The sequence below is a fragment of the Melozone crissalis genome, unplaced genomic scaffold, assembly GCF_028551555.1.
Source record: "Melozone crissalis strain CALT ecotype California unplaced genomic scaffold, PUWL_Pcris_2 ptg000036l_1, whole genome shotgun sequence".
Classification (NCBI taxonomy): domain Eukaryota; kingdom Metazoa; phylum Chordata; class Aves; order Passeriformes; family Passerellidae; genus Melozone; species Melozone crissalis.
In genome coordinates, this window is record NW_026535814.1 from 14,511,081 (window position 1) to 14,528,102 (window position 17,022).

General features: G+C 40.0%; 1 protein-coding gene across 4 annotated transcripts in view; it reads right to left on the reverse strand.

Annotated features, from left to right (window-relative positions):
• DNAI1 (dynein axonemal intermediate chain 1) overlaps positions 1-17,022 on the reverse strand; it is a 137,857-nt gene that overhangs the window by 100,767 nt on the left and 20,068 nt on the right. For all 4 annotated transcript variants that reach the window (XM_054283426.1, XM_054283427.1, XM_054283428.1 and 1 more), the window contains exons 8-12: positions 16,035-16,094; positions 13,838-13,972; positions 6,490-6,577; positions 5,637-5,754; positions 3,364-3,407 (exon numbers count right to left, since the gene is read on the reverse strand). In XM_054283426.1, coding sequence (XP_054139401.1) covers positions 3,364-3,407; positions 5,637-5,754; positions 6,490-6,577; positions 13,838-13,972; positions 16,035-16,094 — 445 coding nt within the window. The remainder of the gene's footprint in view (positions 1-3,363; positions 3,408-5,636; positions 5,755-6,489; positions 6,578-13,837; positions 13,973-16,034; positions 16,095-17,022) is intronic.

The window sequence follows — 17,022 nt, forward strand, 5'->3', positions numbered from 1 at the left end:
GGAAGTGTTCAAGGACTGGTTTGATATCCTAAGCAACACGATCTAGTGAGTGGCATTCTTGCCAGTGGCAGGGGGATTTGAATTGAACAATCTTTAACATTCCTTCCAACCCAAACCACACCATGATTCTATGACGCCTTGTGTCTCTCAAATTTGTATTTGGCTGAAAGATATTTTGCTAGAAAACAAAATATTTGCCTAGAATAAATCTCCGGGGCTTGAAACAGGCTGTGTACAAACCAAAGTGGTGTAACATGAAGCTCATCTTTGTTTTTATTCAATCTTTTGAGTGAGTAGTGGATTGGGAATTCACTACTAATTATTTTTTCCACTATTTGTTTTCTAGATAAAGGGAAATGAGGCATTTTCATGAAGAAAAAGAGGAGGCAAATAGCATATCTCTATGCATATCTCCTCTCAGTCCCTGCAGAATGACTTTTCCCTCTGTGAGTGCACTAGTTTTTACTTTTCATTTTCTTGATTCTAATCTCTAATTAAAGTGCCTGATTCTGAAAATGCCTATAAAGTAGAGAGGCAAACAGGAAAAGGCAGTACCTTGCTGTAAAGGCCATTTGGTTTATTTTCTCCTGTTGCTGAAGCATCCTAAGCATGTCCTATTTGGGAATACCCTTACTGCAGTGACCAACCATCCATCAGCCTCACTCAGTGCAAGGCAGTAAATAAAAGAATATCCATGGTCATTGGGCAGTTCATTTGAGAAACAGGAAAATACAAGACTGCCTAGTAAGTATGCCCAATCTCCCTGTATTTACCTGTCTCTATGTTTTAGGAGAGTGCAACCAGAGCTGCTCCATCTTCTGTGTTCCACACTTACTCTTCAGCTTTGGGGAGCCTCAGGACATCTACTAAGAGACAGCTCACCTCCATGAAAGCTCTGGTCTGGATTTGACACCAATTTAGTTTGATCACAAAGTTGCAGCAACTCTTGCTTTGGATGCAGTCACATCAGTGCAGGGACCCTGTGCCAGCACTGCTTATGCTGATTTTACACTAGAAAGTTAGAACAGTATGTGTATCTTTATGCGCTTTTCTTCTGCCTACATAGAGCCCTACTTCAGACTGTGAAGAACTGAGTAGACATCTTTGCCAAATACCTCAAATTGCCAGTGCTTTGTGTTTGAGTCTGTACTCTTCAAACATCCTTGAGTGGAAAGTTACGTCCATTAAATCCAAAGAAACTGTAGGATAAAATACATTGGCCATAGAGAAAATGTTATTCCCTATTCAGCTCATGTGCTGACAGTTGGAGCTGCACATAAAAAGCCACCTCTGAAGCCTGTCAGAGGCACAATTGCTTTTGGAACATGAACTGAGGTGATGGCAAAGACCTGAGCTTGTATTCATAGTGTTCCCATCAGCAAGGCAGAACACAAGCCCAACACCCACTAGTGGCTCTGAACCCTGCACTGCAAGCTGTCAGTGTACCCAGAAACCCAGCAATCTCATTTATGCAAAAATAAAAACAGAAAGACAGCTCCTCCTCATGGGAATAAAAATTAGTTCCAGCCAGGCAGCATAAACCCTGAATTGCAAATTACGATGACAATATTTCCTTGCTCAGAAGAGCCTGTCTCAAAGAAACGCCGTTAGCATCAGAAACCCCATCCATATAAATCACTGGAGAAGACTGCAGAAATAGGGTACAAAAGCAAGGGAGAGGCTAGGACCCTGTCTGTAAAGAAAGAGTCTGGAGTGGTGTCAACCCACAGTAAACAAGGGATCTTTAGTTTCAAAAAGTACATTTTAGGCAGCAGGACAAATGTGTTACATGTGTTTTGGCAGCGCTCCCAAATGCCTGCTGCTCAGAAGACTGATGATGTAATTATGGCCACAGCAGACCCAAAGATATCCCAGTCGTTGTGTGACTATAGGATCATTTCCTCTGGGCTGGATTTATCTCATCTCACTTTAGTCGTTTAAGACAACTAAAGTGAGGTGAGATGAATCCAGCTAGGTGCTCTGCCTCAGCTCACTTGTGAGGAGGGATCATCCCTTCCAGAGAGCCACTTAGCTCCTCCCTTGAACATCAGGATGGATGGCCTCTGGATGTGCTGACCTCTCCGTGCTGACTAAAGGGGGAGTCGAGAGCAGAAACTCAGCTGTTAGCTGCCTTCAGCAGGTTGAGACAAGCTATGCCCTCTGTCCTCTATAAAAATGGGGTAAGAAGATTTCTGGCTCTCTTGTCACCTACATGGCAAACCACTGAGTTAGAGTCTTCCTCCCTTTGCATCTCTGTATTGCCTTTGGCACAATGGACCCTGGTAGAACTAACCAATACTTTTGCACAACCCAGAAAGCATACTGGTCTTGCCTAGTGTACAAAGTGTATGAAATCAAAACAATTAAATGAATAGGTTAAGGAATAGGTTAAGCAGGGAGATTACCTTCCTTGAGCTTGTATCCCTCCTCTGCCACCTGGCTGACAGAGCAGTGGGAAGGCATTGCTAAATTCCTGCACTCTCTCAGCACAGAGAGTTGAGAACAATAAGATTTTGCTGTGCTGTACAAGGCAAGGACATCCTGAGCACTTCACACCATGCTTTTTTTCCCTAAAGCTGATTCTAATCTGCTTTTCAGAATAGCTACTGCCTGCTGAATTAAAAAGAGTGTCAGGCCAATTTAGGCATCTTGGCAAACTAACAAGAACATTTCCAGACTCAGATGGAGTGAAAGTCAAAAGAAAAATGTAAATTTAAAAGGAAAATGAAATTTTGCAACATTGCAAGCAAAGCACAGTCCTTACCAGTGTAAATGAAGACAACCCATCTGGTTCCATTGTCAGAGCACAGAAAAAGACGTAAGAATAAAGACATATTTGGGATGATATCAAAGATTCCTGTTGCTAGTCTAGCCAAGTATCTTACACCAACACATGTAGCAATTGTTTAAATTGAGAAGGTCAGTCTGTCCCCTTGTAAGTACTCAGCTCCCTTCAACTCACAGCTATCAACTTACTGAATCAGGTGGTTTATCCCTCCAACAGCAAACTCGACCTCCATGAATCTATCTAAACTCTTTTGAAATCATGTCTATTTCTGCTCTCCAGACCACAAAGGAAAAAAAATAGTTCAGCAATTCCATTATGTATCACATTATCCTGTTTTAAATCTGGTTTAGTCCTACAGTAATTGCTGTCTATGCCTATGTATTTCTGAATGTTCATGTCATGGAATGGAAAGGCCTAATCCCTGTACTGAGTCAAATCTCAATTTATTGCTATGAAATTAAGTGAGTTCTTGCTACGAGATGCAATCCATGCCTCAGAGGATTGTCTGAATTGATCTCAGAACACTTGTTAAATATTTTAAATCTCTCAGTGATTCTTTTGCATTTAATACTTACAAGAACCATACCCCACTGCAAATAGGTCCTTGTACTTTGGATTCCTGTAATGAGAAAATACATATAAGATGGCATTTATTATTAACCACGTAGTTCCACAGCAATACACAGTGTTTCACACATTAACTTCAGAGTTCATTCTCACAGGACTCCACTCAGTCTGAGGGTTCTGCCCTTTGACCATATGCACTAATAAAGTTTATAAGCAACTCGTCCAAAGTCATGATGCACAAAAAAGCAGAACATCAGAAGATCAAAACAGTAGATGAAAAAGATAAAAAGACAGACATGTCAATCTCCAGCACTTCTTGGCCTATCCATTTCATAATTGCAGGAAGTTTACTTTTAAAAATTAGATCTTTGAGAAAAGCAAAAAGACAGGAATATATAGGTTTCTATCTTTCAGTGGCAAGAATTAAAGAGTTTCTAAATCAATAAACTCACTTTCTGTACCTGTTATTAAATTATGAGAGATGCTTTCAGAGACAGCTATCAGTTCATAAACTCATGATCACAAACACAGATCAGGAAGGGAAATTCCCTTCTGATCCAGCTGGTGAACATTGTATTTCCTGTGGTAAATACTGGCAATGAGCAATTAGCCATCTACTGTGTCTTCAAAAGTCCCTTTACTTGAAAAACATCTGCTCTCCTCTACAACCTCTGCTGTGGGAGGTAGATTGCTGCAGGTAGGATTTCCATGGGACAAAGATCAGTACTGTTGTTACCCCTGAGCTCATACAGCACAACCAGTGCTGTGTTGTGAATTCTATTCCATTAAATGAACATATGTGGAAATTATCTATGAGTATTTTCTCTGAATTGGTACTGTGAATTGATAAAATAAATCCACTTCTCTTTTCATTTCTCCTTTTTCATTTGGGCTAATATCTAGGCATCCTAATGCTCTTGTTCTTTTCACTAAATGCACCATCACTGCTAAAAATGAGAGAATAAAAATTGAATTAGAAAAGCTTATTCCATAAAGCAATTTGGAGTAATTCTTCCACTTTCAGAGTCATCTTTCTCTTATCATTTCCTGGAGACAAATTTAACAGCAGTATAAACTACCTATTAAAGATGCTTTTTCTCCCAATTTTGCTTCCCATTTTTACTGTTATCTGTAATTCTCACACAACTGCATGCATGATACTCTCTTACATAATACCACAGTGGCTCGAAAGGCAGAAGATGGCAATCCTGCTCTGTCTCTCCACAGATTCTCCTTATCAAGGCACAAACGTGCTCACACAAACAAGTAAGAGGAGGCCTAACTGCAGGGGAGCACAGGGCAGGCTCTGACGGTGTGTCTCATGCTCAGTGCATGAACCAAGCCAGCTCTGAGGAGCATCAAGCATGTTGAAAAGTGAAAGGACTCATTTGTGTTGGTGATAAGTGGGGTTTTTTTCCACAGCAATAACCATAGCAATAATATCTCAGAACAAAAGAGAGTAGATTTGCAAGTATCAGTGATCATTTTTGGACTGACCAAAATATGTGAAAGTGGACTGCAGGGGAAATGCCTACTGCACTGAACTGTGCAAGATCCCAGTACACAAATACCTCCTTTGTCTGGAGGGAAAGCCCTTGTGTGGGGAGTGGCTCAGGTCACTTGGTCTGCTCAGCCCTGAGAACCCGAGATTGAGGGAAGAGCTCACTGCCCTCAAAATATCATTGTGAGGAGGAGGGGCAGACATGGATCTCTTCTCCATGATGAGCAGTTACAGAAGCCAAGGGAATGGCATCAAGCTGCATCAGGAGAGAGCTACGTTCAATGTTATAAAAATGTTCTTCACCCAGAGGGTGGATGGGCACAAGAACAGGCTCCCCAGGGAAGTGGTCACAGCACCAAGCCTGACAGAGCACAAGAAGTGTTTGGTCAGCACTCAAGTACATAGCTGGATTTTTGGGGCTGTCCTATGCAGGGCCAATTCCTACAGCATACTGTAGGAATATACAACACATCTATCCAGCTTTTCCAAGAAAGGACTTTTCTTTGCCCCGTTAACCACACTCACTTTTCCCCAGTGCTGCAAAGAGCCTGCTCTGCCTTCAGTTTCTGCTGAAGGGCACAAACCTGTCACATTCAGCCTTACACAATCTTCTCTGCAACCAGAAGCACCAGGCACGTTTCAGTGCTGCCCAAGCAGCCGGCTGTAACAAATCAAACCCGTTTTCCCTGAGAAATCAGCCCTGCCTCATAAGATCCCTTTACATTCCATTCCACTCCCCTGCGCAACAGTCGAGATTAAGTTTGGAATGAAGAGACTTACCAGGAGAGGGCAGTAACTGCAAGTTTCTTGGTTTTTTCATACTGGAACTTCCAGAGTGGGAGGAGGGTTCCATTCTGGCCTCTGTATTCATCTGATGCATCCTCAAAATATTTAAAATCTAAACAATCAAAAAAATCAAGGAAAGGTCCCAGTATATAAATCAGAAATCAATCAGCATAGTTCAGTGTCAGGGAAGTTTTAAAAGACAATCTGTTATCCTCACAGCTTCTGCACAACCCAATTGTTAGTGTAAAATCTGTCTCAGTTCTTAAGTCCTGATTCCAAACCAGAACTCAGGCCTTTAAATGCATTTTAACAAGTTCTGTCACACATAAGAAAAATAAAAACCAAACTGATGATCAGCAGACAAAGAATTAACAAGAAAACAGAAGCCCTGAGCAAGGTGTGACCTCAGGCCACTCCCAGGCTAGACATGGCTCTTCAGGAGCAAGCTGAGCAGATGCAGCAAAATTACTTTTGTAAAATGACATCAAGACTGAGTACATTGCCATGGTTGGTATGTGGGCAGGGATCAGCTCTGCTGCGGCTGCTGTCACTAGCACCTGCATCCAGGAGTGAAGTACCTGCTGCGGGAAGGAAGTGCTGCAGGGAGGGCAGTCCTCACCAGACCTGCTGTCCCCAGCCAGCTCAGAGCAGGGCTAATGTGCCATGGTCTTTGCTTGCCCATGGTCCGATGTACTATTTGCCTTGTGTGAGTCAGCAGGTTCCTAGACCAGCTCATTTTAGTTGTTTTTCTACTCTGTTCTGTCCTGTCCTTGCTGTGGCTGTAGGTACTTATGTGCAGAACTAACATTTGAGACTTGAGTTAGAAGCACCTCTCAGTGGGCCATACCTTGTGCAATGTCATCATATGTGTTCAGGTTCACCATCCGTTCCGCTATTTTAGCAGCCCTTGCAACCATGCTTAGAGAATCGACGTGCTGAAGAGAATAGAAAGGAAGAGAAAATGTATTTCCTGTCTGTTTACAGGTACCTCAGACCTCATGTGACTGAAAAACCTGAGTTCTTTGATCTTGAATACAGATTAATTTGAAATCTCTCATGCTAGAACCTAATGATACAGGCACTTGAAAAAACGTAATTGCTTTATTATAAATTTAGCAAGATGCCATCCACAGCTGAGCTGCAGTAACTTCAGTGTTTGCTCCTGATTTAGCTCAATACTGGTACTTACCTCTAAAGCTACATAAGAGTCTTGTCTTTCAATGTAATTCCTGGCAGGATGATCTAAAAGGACACAGATGATTCCTACCCCATCTCACTGTCTAACAATTAATCAGATTTGGTGATGAAATCAGAGGGGCTTGGTCATGCATGAGCACTCTCTCATCTCTACCTGGAGAGCTCTAAGGTCTCGTGCATTAAGTAAATGTCACGGGATTTAGGAGTCCTTCGGTCAATCACTGGGTAATTCCAACCTGATCCATTCACACATCCATGGACACGTGGAGGAAAGAGAGCCCAGCAGGGGCTGTTTGTCTGTCAGCAGGTAGCTGGTTCATATGCCTATCTCCCAGAGCCCTCTGGCTGATCACCGTATCTTACTAAACTCCATTCTCAACTATTTTTTGTGAGTGTGCTCTCTATACTCTGTGTGTAAGTGTGATCACCAGTGAAATCCAAACTGGACTAACTAGAAAGAAGGACAAGAAGCCTAGGTGCTAGCAGTGGGAAGGACAAAGCCTGAAAGTCCGCAGTGTTGACCATATAAATATGTCATCACAGCTCTGTGCAATGATGTCAGAATGCCAAGGCATATACAAAGTGATCTGAGAGCTTGCTGCTCCAAGCACCCGAATCCCCATCCACTACTGCTGCCCCAAAGCCCCACCAGTGTTTCAAAGCCTTCAATCTTACAGCCCCTGCTATGGCTGCCACACAGTAAGATTTCCTTCTTAGTGACAACACTGGGAAGACACACAGCTCAGAGTGTGCTCCGAATATGAAAAGAAAAAGTGAAATGGGTTGACCAAACTACACCACACAGTCACAGTCAGAACTAAGAACATGACCTCAGATTATGTCTGTCCCTCTGCTTCTTTCCCGGGCTCTGCAGAGACTCAAGGGAGATTGAGTCTCATTCAAACAGCACAGAATTAGTAGGGCTACACAGAGATGAGAAGACAAAAGAGAAAAAAAATTCTATAAACTGTTACATTTTTTATAAATCCATGGTTTGCTTACACCTCCAGTAATGTGGGCAGTCCTCTTTTCCTAGAAAAAATTAAGTAGAACCTGAAACCAAGTTCAGAGAAAGGCAGCAGATCAAGGCAGGGGATTCTGCCCCTCTGCTCCACTCTGGTGAGATCCACCTGGAGCATCCAGCACAGGGTCCCAGCACAGGAATGACATGGAATGACATGGAACTGCTGGAGTGAGTGCAGAAGAGGCCATGAATATGATCAGGGGCTGGAGCCCCTCTTCTACGGAGACAGGCTGAGGGAATTGGGGTTGTTCAGCCTGGAGAAGAGAAGGCTCCGGGGAGATCCTAAAGCACCTTCCAATCCCTAAAGAGAGCCTACAGGAAATACAGGGAAGGACTATTCATCAGGAAGTACAGTGACAGGGTGAGGAACACCTGTTTTAAAATGAAAGAGGCTAGATTTGGATCAAATATTAGGAAAAAATTCTTTACTGAGAGTGTGTTGAGGCACTGGCACAGGTTATCCGGAGAAGCTGTGGATGTCCCAGCCCTGGAGGTGTTCAAGGTCGGGTTGGACAGGGCTTTGTGCAACCTGGTGCAGAGGAAGGTGCTCCTGCCAATGGTACAGTGGTCAGAATGAGATGATCTTTAAGGTCTCTTCCAACTCAAATCATTCTATTAATTTATTATATGATTCCACAAATTTTATTTTTGGGCAGTGTTAGTGGAAAGCAGATTAAAAATTAAAAAGAAATAAAACAAAAACCAAAACAACCTTGTAAATGGAGAAACAATATATTATTCAATTAGGGTTTTTTCTGCAAAGCAGGAAACTCTCAGGAAACTCTCAGGAAACTCATGAATCCAAAAATTTTAAGTCAGCTTTTCTGTCAGGTAGCTATCCTGTTAACAACACATCTATGACTACATTTTTGACATTATAAGTAGATGAGAGTAAGTTATTTTCTCTTTGTATCCTGTCCTGTTTTGGATTTTATTTATTCTGTATGCTGCTGAAATAAATCTTCAGAGGAAGTGCTAGGCCTAATTTCTCCTTCTTCAAAAAAAAATTCTTTTTGAAACACACTTTTCCATCTTAGGCCAATTCTGAGCTAGCTAGCTAAATGCAAGGAGAGCTCATAGGATACCAGGTTTGCTTTGTTTACTTCTGTGCATTAGTTATTTTTAGAACAGCAATAATGTTAATTGAATCATATGTAAAATGGATAATGGGCTAATACTTCAGAAAAAAATGTCTTGGTCTTGCTCTGTAATTCCTTATGACTAACTGCCTCATACTTGCCTCTCAGCCGCTGGCCAGTTGCAATGTGTGACTCCCATAAACTGAAGCATGAAAAAAAGCTTCTCTTAGTGTGTAACTGCATATCCAGGAGACAAACCCCACCCTGAAATCAGTGCAATATCCACTCATGCCTCTACCATATATACTGTGACTAGAAGAGCCCCTGGTTTGCAAAGAAAGAAGCACAGTACAGGGCTGCTGTCATTGATGCCCAGCCAACACCTGAATGCAAACACCAACTGTAAATCCCAAATAAAGTCCTCTAGCTGATATCATGTCAAGCAGTTATTAAATTCCATAACTGTACTCATCTCCTCATTTTCACTCTTTGCTTTTAATTCTGATAAACTGCAAACATAATATTGAAGACAGGGGAGTCGGTAACAACTCTTGCACTCTGTGGGATGACCAGGAACAGATGAACAATAATGTAAAAATTAATTGCATTCTAAATTCACCTGTTACATGACAAATGACAGCCATCACCCAAGAGCTTCCAAGTGATATTTGTGACCCTGTGGGCTGTCTCACCAGGCACATCTCAGACAGGGATAATGCTATTATGAGGTAGACAAGTGAGACAGAACATCACATGATTCAGGAATGCACATTTCTCTGTTAAATATAAACTTTGTTTGGACTTCTTATGACAATGATCAACCACCTCCCACTGCAGAAAGTTCCTGCTTTGATTTCCTATTTTAATTAATTTAATTCATATTTTAATTTTTATACATCTAATTGGTTGACATCATCAGTATTTCTGTTGACACTCTCCTCTTCCTTAGTAACTCTCTTTCTCTCTCTGTTGTCCAAATCAGAGTCCCTACCTACCTTTGCATTAACCGATAAATATGTTAAAATTTTCTAGCATTGTATATTCAAGCTTTCAATTTCTTATATTTTCCATATCTATGTAGTTTTGCAATCATTGAAAAGTGATGATCAAAATCACATATGCCTGCCTGAAAAGGTATCAGCTCACCTTACATAACATAAATATCTTCTCTACTATTCATCACATGGTAAATTCCAACAGTGGATTTGTCTCTCATAGCCACACAACATGGAGCTGCTGGAGAAACAAACTCATGTTTCTCTCTGTCATTACAGAGAGAAATGTAATGACAGAGAGATAAACCTGCTCCTTACCAAAGATTGTTTTGATACTGCAAAATGAAGTCTTCCACTCCACCAGTCCTTCTCAAGTTGTAATAACAACTTTTCTGGTCTATCTAATAATTGCCTAATAGCACAATAGCAATAGTTTTGCTATTGCTAAACAGAATTCCAGCTAGATTACCTTTCCTCTACTTTGCTTCTTCAAGAAAAACACAACTTGCTTTTCATTAAAGAAAGAGATGAGATTATTTGGACACAGCCTACCTTTGGTAAATATGCGCTATTTTATTCCATTTCATATTTAATCCCTGTTTTGTATTTTTTCCCTCCTCATTAACTCTGTTGCCCCATGTGCCGGCAAAGGTCAGACTGAGGGTATTGATTTTACCTCTCTTGCATACATGTCCTTGTTATGGTCTAATCACATTGCTCCACCCCTTTTTGCATAGATTCATTCAAAATCCTTAATGCCAGACTTGTGTTTTCATACCTTGCTATCTAAGGGTGAGAGGAGTGAGACTGCACCAATTGCATTAAGCTCTTTGCATTTTGCTTCTGCCTCAAATACTCTCATTTCTAAGTTCATTCAAGAACATAAGGAGGGTTATGGGTCAGACCATCATGTCTCTGGGTCAGAACTGTGGAATCACAGAATCATTTGGGTTGAAAAAGACCTTTAAGATCATTGAGTATCCTCTCTGAAATCAGAGTCATAAACAGATGGTACAGGAACAGAAAGAGCAGGACAGGCAGATACAACACTTCTGTCTAGTTATCTCTGCTTCCAGACATTTTCAGCTCAGAAAATTTAATATCATTCCACTTTGGTATTCTGTGTTATCCATGGTCTGTGTACTGCCTTGATTAAATACTGAGGAAAAGTTCCAAAAGTTGTATCACTGTCATTAGATGTAGCACACCCTTTCCCCTCTCCTTCCATTTGAGTGAGAGGCATATGGAGAGATTTCTAGGAGTTCCTCATTACAGTCTCCAGTCAAATATTTTCTATTATTCCAACTTCTACTCCCTCACATATCTTCTTTATAAAATTCTCACCCTTCCTTCTGTTGAAATTCTTGGTTATCTCCCTTCCTTTCCTGTTGGCTCCCTCTATTGTCTGTTTTGCTAAACCACGTCTTTCTTGCTTTTCCCAGCAAGAAATCTGCAATGCATAGCTTCATTTTACTTCTCCTCCTCTAGTAAGAGGCTTCTGTCAAGAACTGCCAAGGCTCTCCTCTTCTCCCTTCCCCTCCCCTCTTTTCTTCTCTGCTTTTCCGGTCATGCACTCCTTCGACCTCTTATTCAGTATCAGTACTGTTTTCTCTCTCTTTTCTTTCACTACATTTTTAAATCCTCATCTAACTCCTACCATCATCTCCAGCTGTGGCTCTAGTTCTTGGATCTTCTCTTTCATGGCTTCCTACCATAGCAACAGCTTCCATGAGAGACCCATCTGTGGCAATACCCCCTTATTTTATCTTCTTCTTTCCCTTGGGTTAAATCTGGTACTATCTCAGTAGCTATCATAGTTTTTCTTGCTAATACCTAGCCTGACCAAAACAATGGTGGAAATTAATTGTGACTTCTAGCCATTGATCCAGATCAGCCATGTCTCCTGCTTGATGTTCCACAGTTCCCTTCAGCAATGACCAAGCACAGTCTGGCCTTAAAAAGCACTCAGCTGGAAAAGCTCTGTTTCAATTAGCATGGTGTAACAACATATGTAACATGTGAGTTAGCAGCTCCACAAAACCTACTTCTCCATTTGCTGACTTGAGGCCAGAAATATAGATCCTGATACCATCAGCCTTTAATTTCCATATACCTACATCTGAACTGAGATCATAACTGTTTTAAGTCTGATTTGAGCCTTGGAGTACTTCAGGTTGCATTTTTTCCAGTTAATGAGTGCAGAATTCATCAGGTTTTTCCTACACTTCAGGTTGGTTGATCAGCCTCACAGAGGACCTCAGTTTGGGACACCAGCTCTGTATAAAGAAGCTTTTCCTTTCACTTATTGAATGCATCAACTTTTTGGTTTCCCTTCAAGCCCCCTGGAAAGTGTTAAGCATTAAAAGCAAAACACCAAAGGGACAGATAGCATGAGTGACTGGATTTCAATTTCCCACTGCTGTCAGCAGAGTGGGCAGCAGGTGCTTTACAATATGGTTCCACTTCATTTTCATTTTGCTTTTAGCAGTCCACCCTTTAAGCCTGTAATTGCAATGTTGACTTGAGGCTTAATTCTCCAAAACACACACAGGTGAAAGGATTACTGATTTTCAAAGGACTGTGAATTTCCATGGCACAATTCACAGGAAGAAGCCTATCAGAACATGTTCCTGGTCTCTTTATACTGTAAAGTTTATGCTGGCACAGTGCTACCTCGTGGCTAAACCAGCCAAATCCTCTGCAATTGTATTGGCCATATGGTAGGAAAGAGCTAAAGCCAGTTTCAGGAGTCAGCTCTCATTAAACACCCCCCCCCCCCCCCCCCCCCCCACACAGACAGACAGACACACACACAAACACACACATCCATCCATCTATCTATGTATCTATCTATGTATCTATCCATCTATCTATCTATCTATCTATCTATCTATCTATCTATCTATCTATCTATCATTATATATATATGTCTACACCTATTCTAGGAGGAAGTTACGAACTGATTTCCATGATTCTGTATTATAATTCTCAGAGCATCTTGCTCCAGTCATTAAAGAAATTATTTCAGTTTGCCTTCTAAATTGTTTACCTTAGACTGGGGAAGAAAGAACCAGCCAGTTAAACCATAATAGAAACTTCCTGAACCCTTTTAAAACATTTTGGAACATGAAGAAGATCTCTCAGGGTTGCTATATTGCCCTATATATTGTACAGTCAGTGTTTGAAGTGGGATCATATTTTTAAGATGGGGATACTGTCACTTTGATAGAATGAACTGTCGTTCCCACAAGGCACTCCTAGGTTACTCCTGAATCTGGATTAGGAGTCAGTATCACACTCACAGCAAGTTCACAGCATCATGTCAGGGCATGGCATGTGTTAGGACACCTGATATTCTGAGAAGCATGCCACTTAGGTATCTATAATTAGAAAATGCATAAATTGTAATTCAATAAAATCATTAAAAATTAAAATTAAAAAATAGTGAGAAGTGTTTTACTACAGTGCTGTATTTTGAAATAATCATAAATTTCAGTGCCTTTCAGATTGAAACATTGTATGTAAAACCATCCTCCCTTATAACTCTTTGAAAAATCACAGGGTGTTTCTACCTATTTCATTCTTTTATCTCTCACATAATAATCAAAAATGTGAAACAAACACAGCGCACAAAAGCCAAGAGCTATATATCTCACTTGGAAATCTGGTTTGAAAATTAGATTATGCAAAATCAAAATCCTGTTTTATACAGCACAACAGAAATCCTGTTTTGGGAATTCAATTTCTAGCAAAAACTAACTTTTGCATTTCCTAAAGGTGTTTTTTTTCTACTAAGACAACAAGCTACACTGCCAGCATGATTTACTTTGACCTGACTTGCTCTACAGATGCATCCACCAGGACTTTGAACAACCTTTCCCCCCACATTGTGAAACATACCGGTATCTCCACAAGGGATAACTTTCTTCCAGTTTTCTGATCATCCTTCTTTACTGCCACAGGTTTTGCTTTTTCTTTCTCTTTTGCCTTTTCCATTCTGTCAAGTTCCTCCATATAGGAATCATAGATAAACCACTGAGAGACAGACAGAGGCAGGATTTATCAAGAGCTGATCATATTCCTGAGAACAGTCAACTACACCATCACAAAAAATATTATAGTCATCACAACAGTTCAACTGTTCCTGGAATTAGCTGAACATCTGTCTTCTTACACAAAAAGTGAAGACTGAAGGTCCAGGATTTTTCAAGAATGATGGAGCATGTCTTATTTTAACAACATTACAGCATTCTTAACAATTTCTTTCCTCCAACACTCTACTTGCTTATTTGACTCTGTCAGTACCTTTATTTTTGCAGGACTTTGTGTTTGGCTAATTTACCAGTGTTTAACAGGAAACATGCATTAAACATTTGCTTTATGACATTTCTCATGTGGTGTTGGAAAATTAAATTGTAGGAGCTTAACACAATTTAAATTTGGACTCCAACTCTGCAGCATATGATGAAATGGAAACTGAGAGCAGTTTTACATCTTCTGCTCTGCCACATGCCACACATGTCTTACTTGAGTAGATCCAAAAGTAACTTCTCTTCAGAATTATTCATTAGTATTGAAATCCTAGTATTGTATCTGAGGCCAGTACATTTCATTCAGGACAAAACAAAAGGCAATCTGACACATTAGCTTAGGATAGGGAGTATGATTCAAATATAGACTACAGACTAGAACATTGAAATAAAGGTAGCAGAACTCTTTGGTAAAAAAAACAAAAAACAAACAAATAACTGTATTATATTGTAAATTTGCAGAAATAAGATGGAAAGATGTTCCAAACATCAGGGAAAGCACAAATAAGATAAGTATGAGAAGGAATAGAACAGAAAAATTTGGAATAGGAGATTGTGAACATAAGGAAGAACATAAAGGAAAAAGAGCTGAGGGGAAAAAAGTGTTTATACAAAAACACTATTTTAGACCCACTGAAAATTTCAACAATATAAAAAGAAATCAAAGGAAAACCTTTCCTCTTAGCTTTCAAACATTTAATGCAAAATCTTAGTCAGGGGCTAATTATCTTAAAGATCTCCATTCTAAGTCTCAGGGTATCTCACTGTAAGGAAAAAAATGGAAGAAAACTCCAGCTGGAAGGAAAGAAGATCTCAAGCCAATTACTCTGTAATTTCAGGTTCAGGAATAGAACAGATTACCGTTTTTAACCTGACAGAGATACTTCCACTCCCCTTCCTATCATTTTCCTATACCAGCATTTTTTAAATTGCTGCCATTATGTTACACTGTCTTCTCCCGTTCCTCTACTCACTGGTACCCAAATGGTGTTTTCAATACCAGTTTGATACACTACTTTGAAACTATGTTTATACCTGTGACAAACACAATTACATTTTACAAATATCTGAGAATTAATCAGCAGAACTGGCTGATTCCCTTTCCACTGAAAGATATAACATATTTCTTGTGTGAAATTTCATCCAAAATAGTTCATTTTACATTTTTAAGGGATGCAGAAAAAGCTACAGAGCCTTTCACCATTAGAAACCTGCTTTTGCATACGGCTAAACTTAGTCAGAGTAAAAACCAAAGTGCTGCATATGCCAAATTCCTAACAATACTCCAAGAGAGAGCTACGTCCCTAGAGGAGCCAGTACCCTGCAGGCTGCAGCCCACCTCTTGCTGAATCCAAAACTATCCTCACCCTGCGGTTTCCCCATTCCCACTGCCTTAAGACTCTCTAAAGCAGACAGGTCAGGGTGGCTGGCAAAAAACAAACCAGTGAAAAGCATCTAAACTGAGACACTTAACCTTAGAAATACAAACCATGAGCAAGTTCACCCATTAAGGCAGAACAGAGGGTCATACTAGTTTGCTGTCAGAGTCAAATAGGAGACCAAGCCACAGTAAAGGAATTCATTCCACTGCAAGGAATGTAAACACAATAATTCGGTTTTAACTTTCTCACACCTCAATTTCCAAAATGTAGTCTAAAATAACTTTAAAGATAAAAAGGAGGTAGATATAGATATAGATATAGATATAGATATAGATATAGATATAGATACAGATACAGATATAGATATAGATATAGATATAGATATAGATATAGATATAGATTTACCTGGTTAACATTTTCTGAGAAAGTTCCAAAAGGTAAAGGGTCAGTTTGCAATCCTTTTTCCTGAAAAAAGAAAAAGCTTAAAGAAGCATAATCTCAGCATTGAAGCACCCTGCAGTACCACAGTCTAGTTGTGGAAACAGGCTGCATGAATAACTTGATATCCAAATGACTCCTAAGGCAATGTACAACATTGTAGATTGGAAGATTGTGCAACTATAAAAAGATTTTGTTGTGGGCCAAAAGAATGTTCACAAGACCTTCTGATTTTTTCCCACATACATCAAATATTTCAGCAGTTAATTTTGAAGGAATTCATATGGGTTTTTTTCACCTCTGTTATTTGAAATGTTCTGGTTACCAATTCTGGTATCAGTTATGACATCCTACCAAATTTGAAAAGTTTTGTCCTATATATTAAAAAGCCAGTTGGATACAACAATCAGAACAAAAGAATTTAACGGAGTCAATTCATCTGATGCTACTGAAATAATATTTTTACCATCCTTACATCAACATTCTGAAATAAATTAATATATTTCTATGAAACATTCCCTTAAAAGAACAGCATCTACTTTCAAAAAACCGTTGTGTCAGAAAAATTTTAATAAGCTGCCTGTGGCCTTTTACTGACCTCTGAAATGAAGACATCTCAGAGGTGGAAACTGCATATCCAGTACAGCATAGAAGTATTATGCAGCTATTTAAGGTCTGTATTCTGCTTTCAAAGGCAGAATCCTACAGAGACACACAAGATTCTTCCAATAAAATCATTGGGAAGAAAGCATATTCAGATCTGGGAACAAAGTAATAAGAAATTCCACAGCTTCCAGTGGGATTTTTGAAAGATGCAGAATCTAAGCTCAAACTTCATAGCAAGCACCCCACTGCTGGACAAACTGTCCTGAGATCAGTCTCCAGCAGCACAGTAACTCATATATCTCTCTGAGTCCTTCATATGTAAAGACATCTAACCCTCGGTGTAATGTCT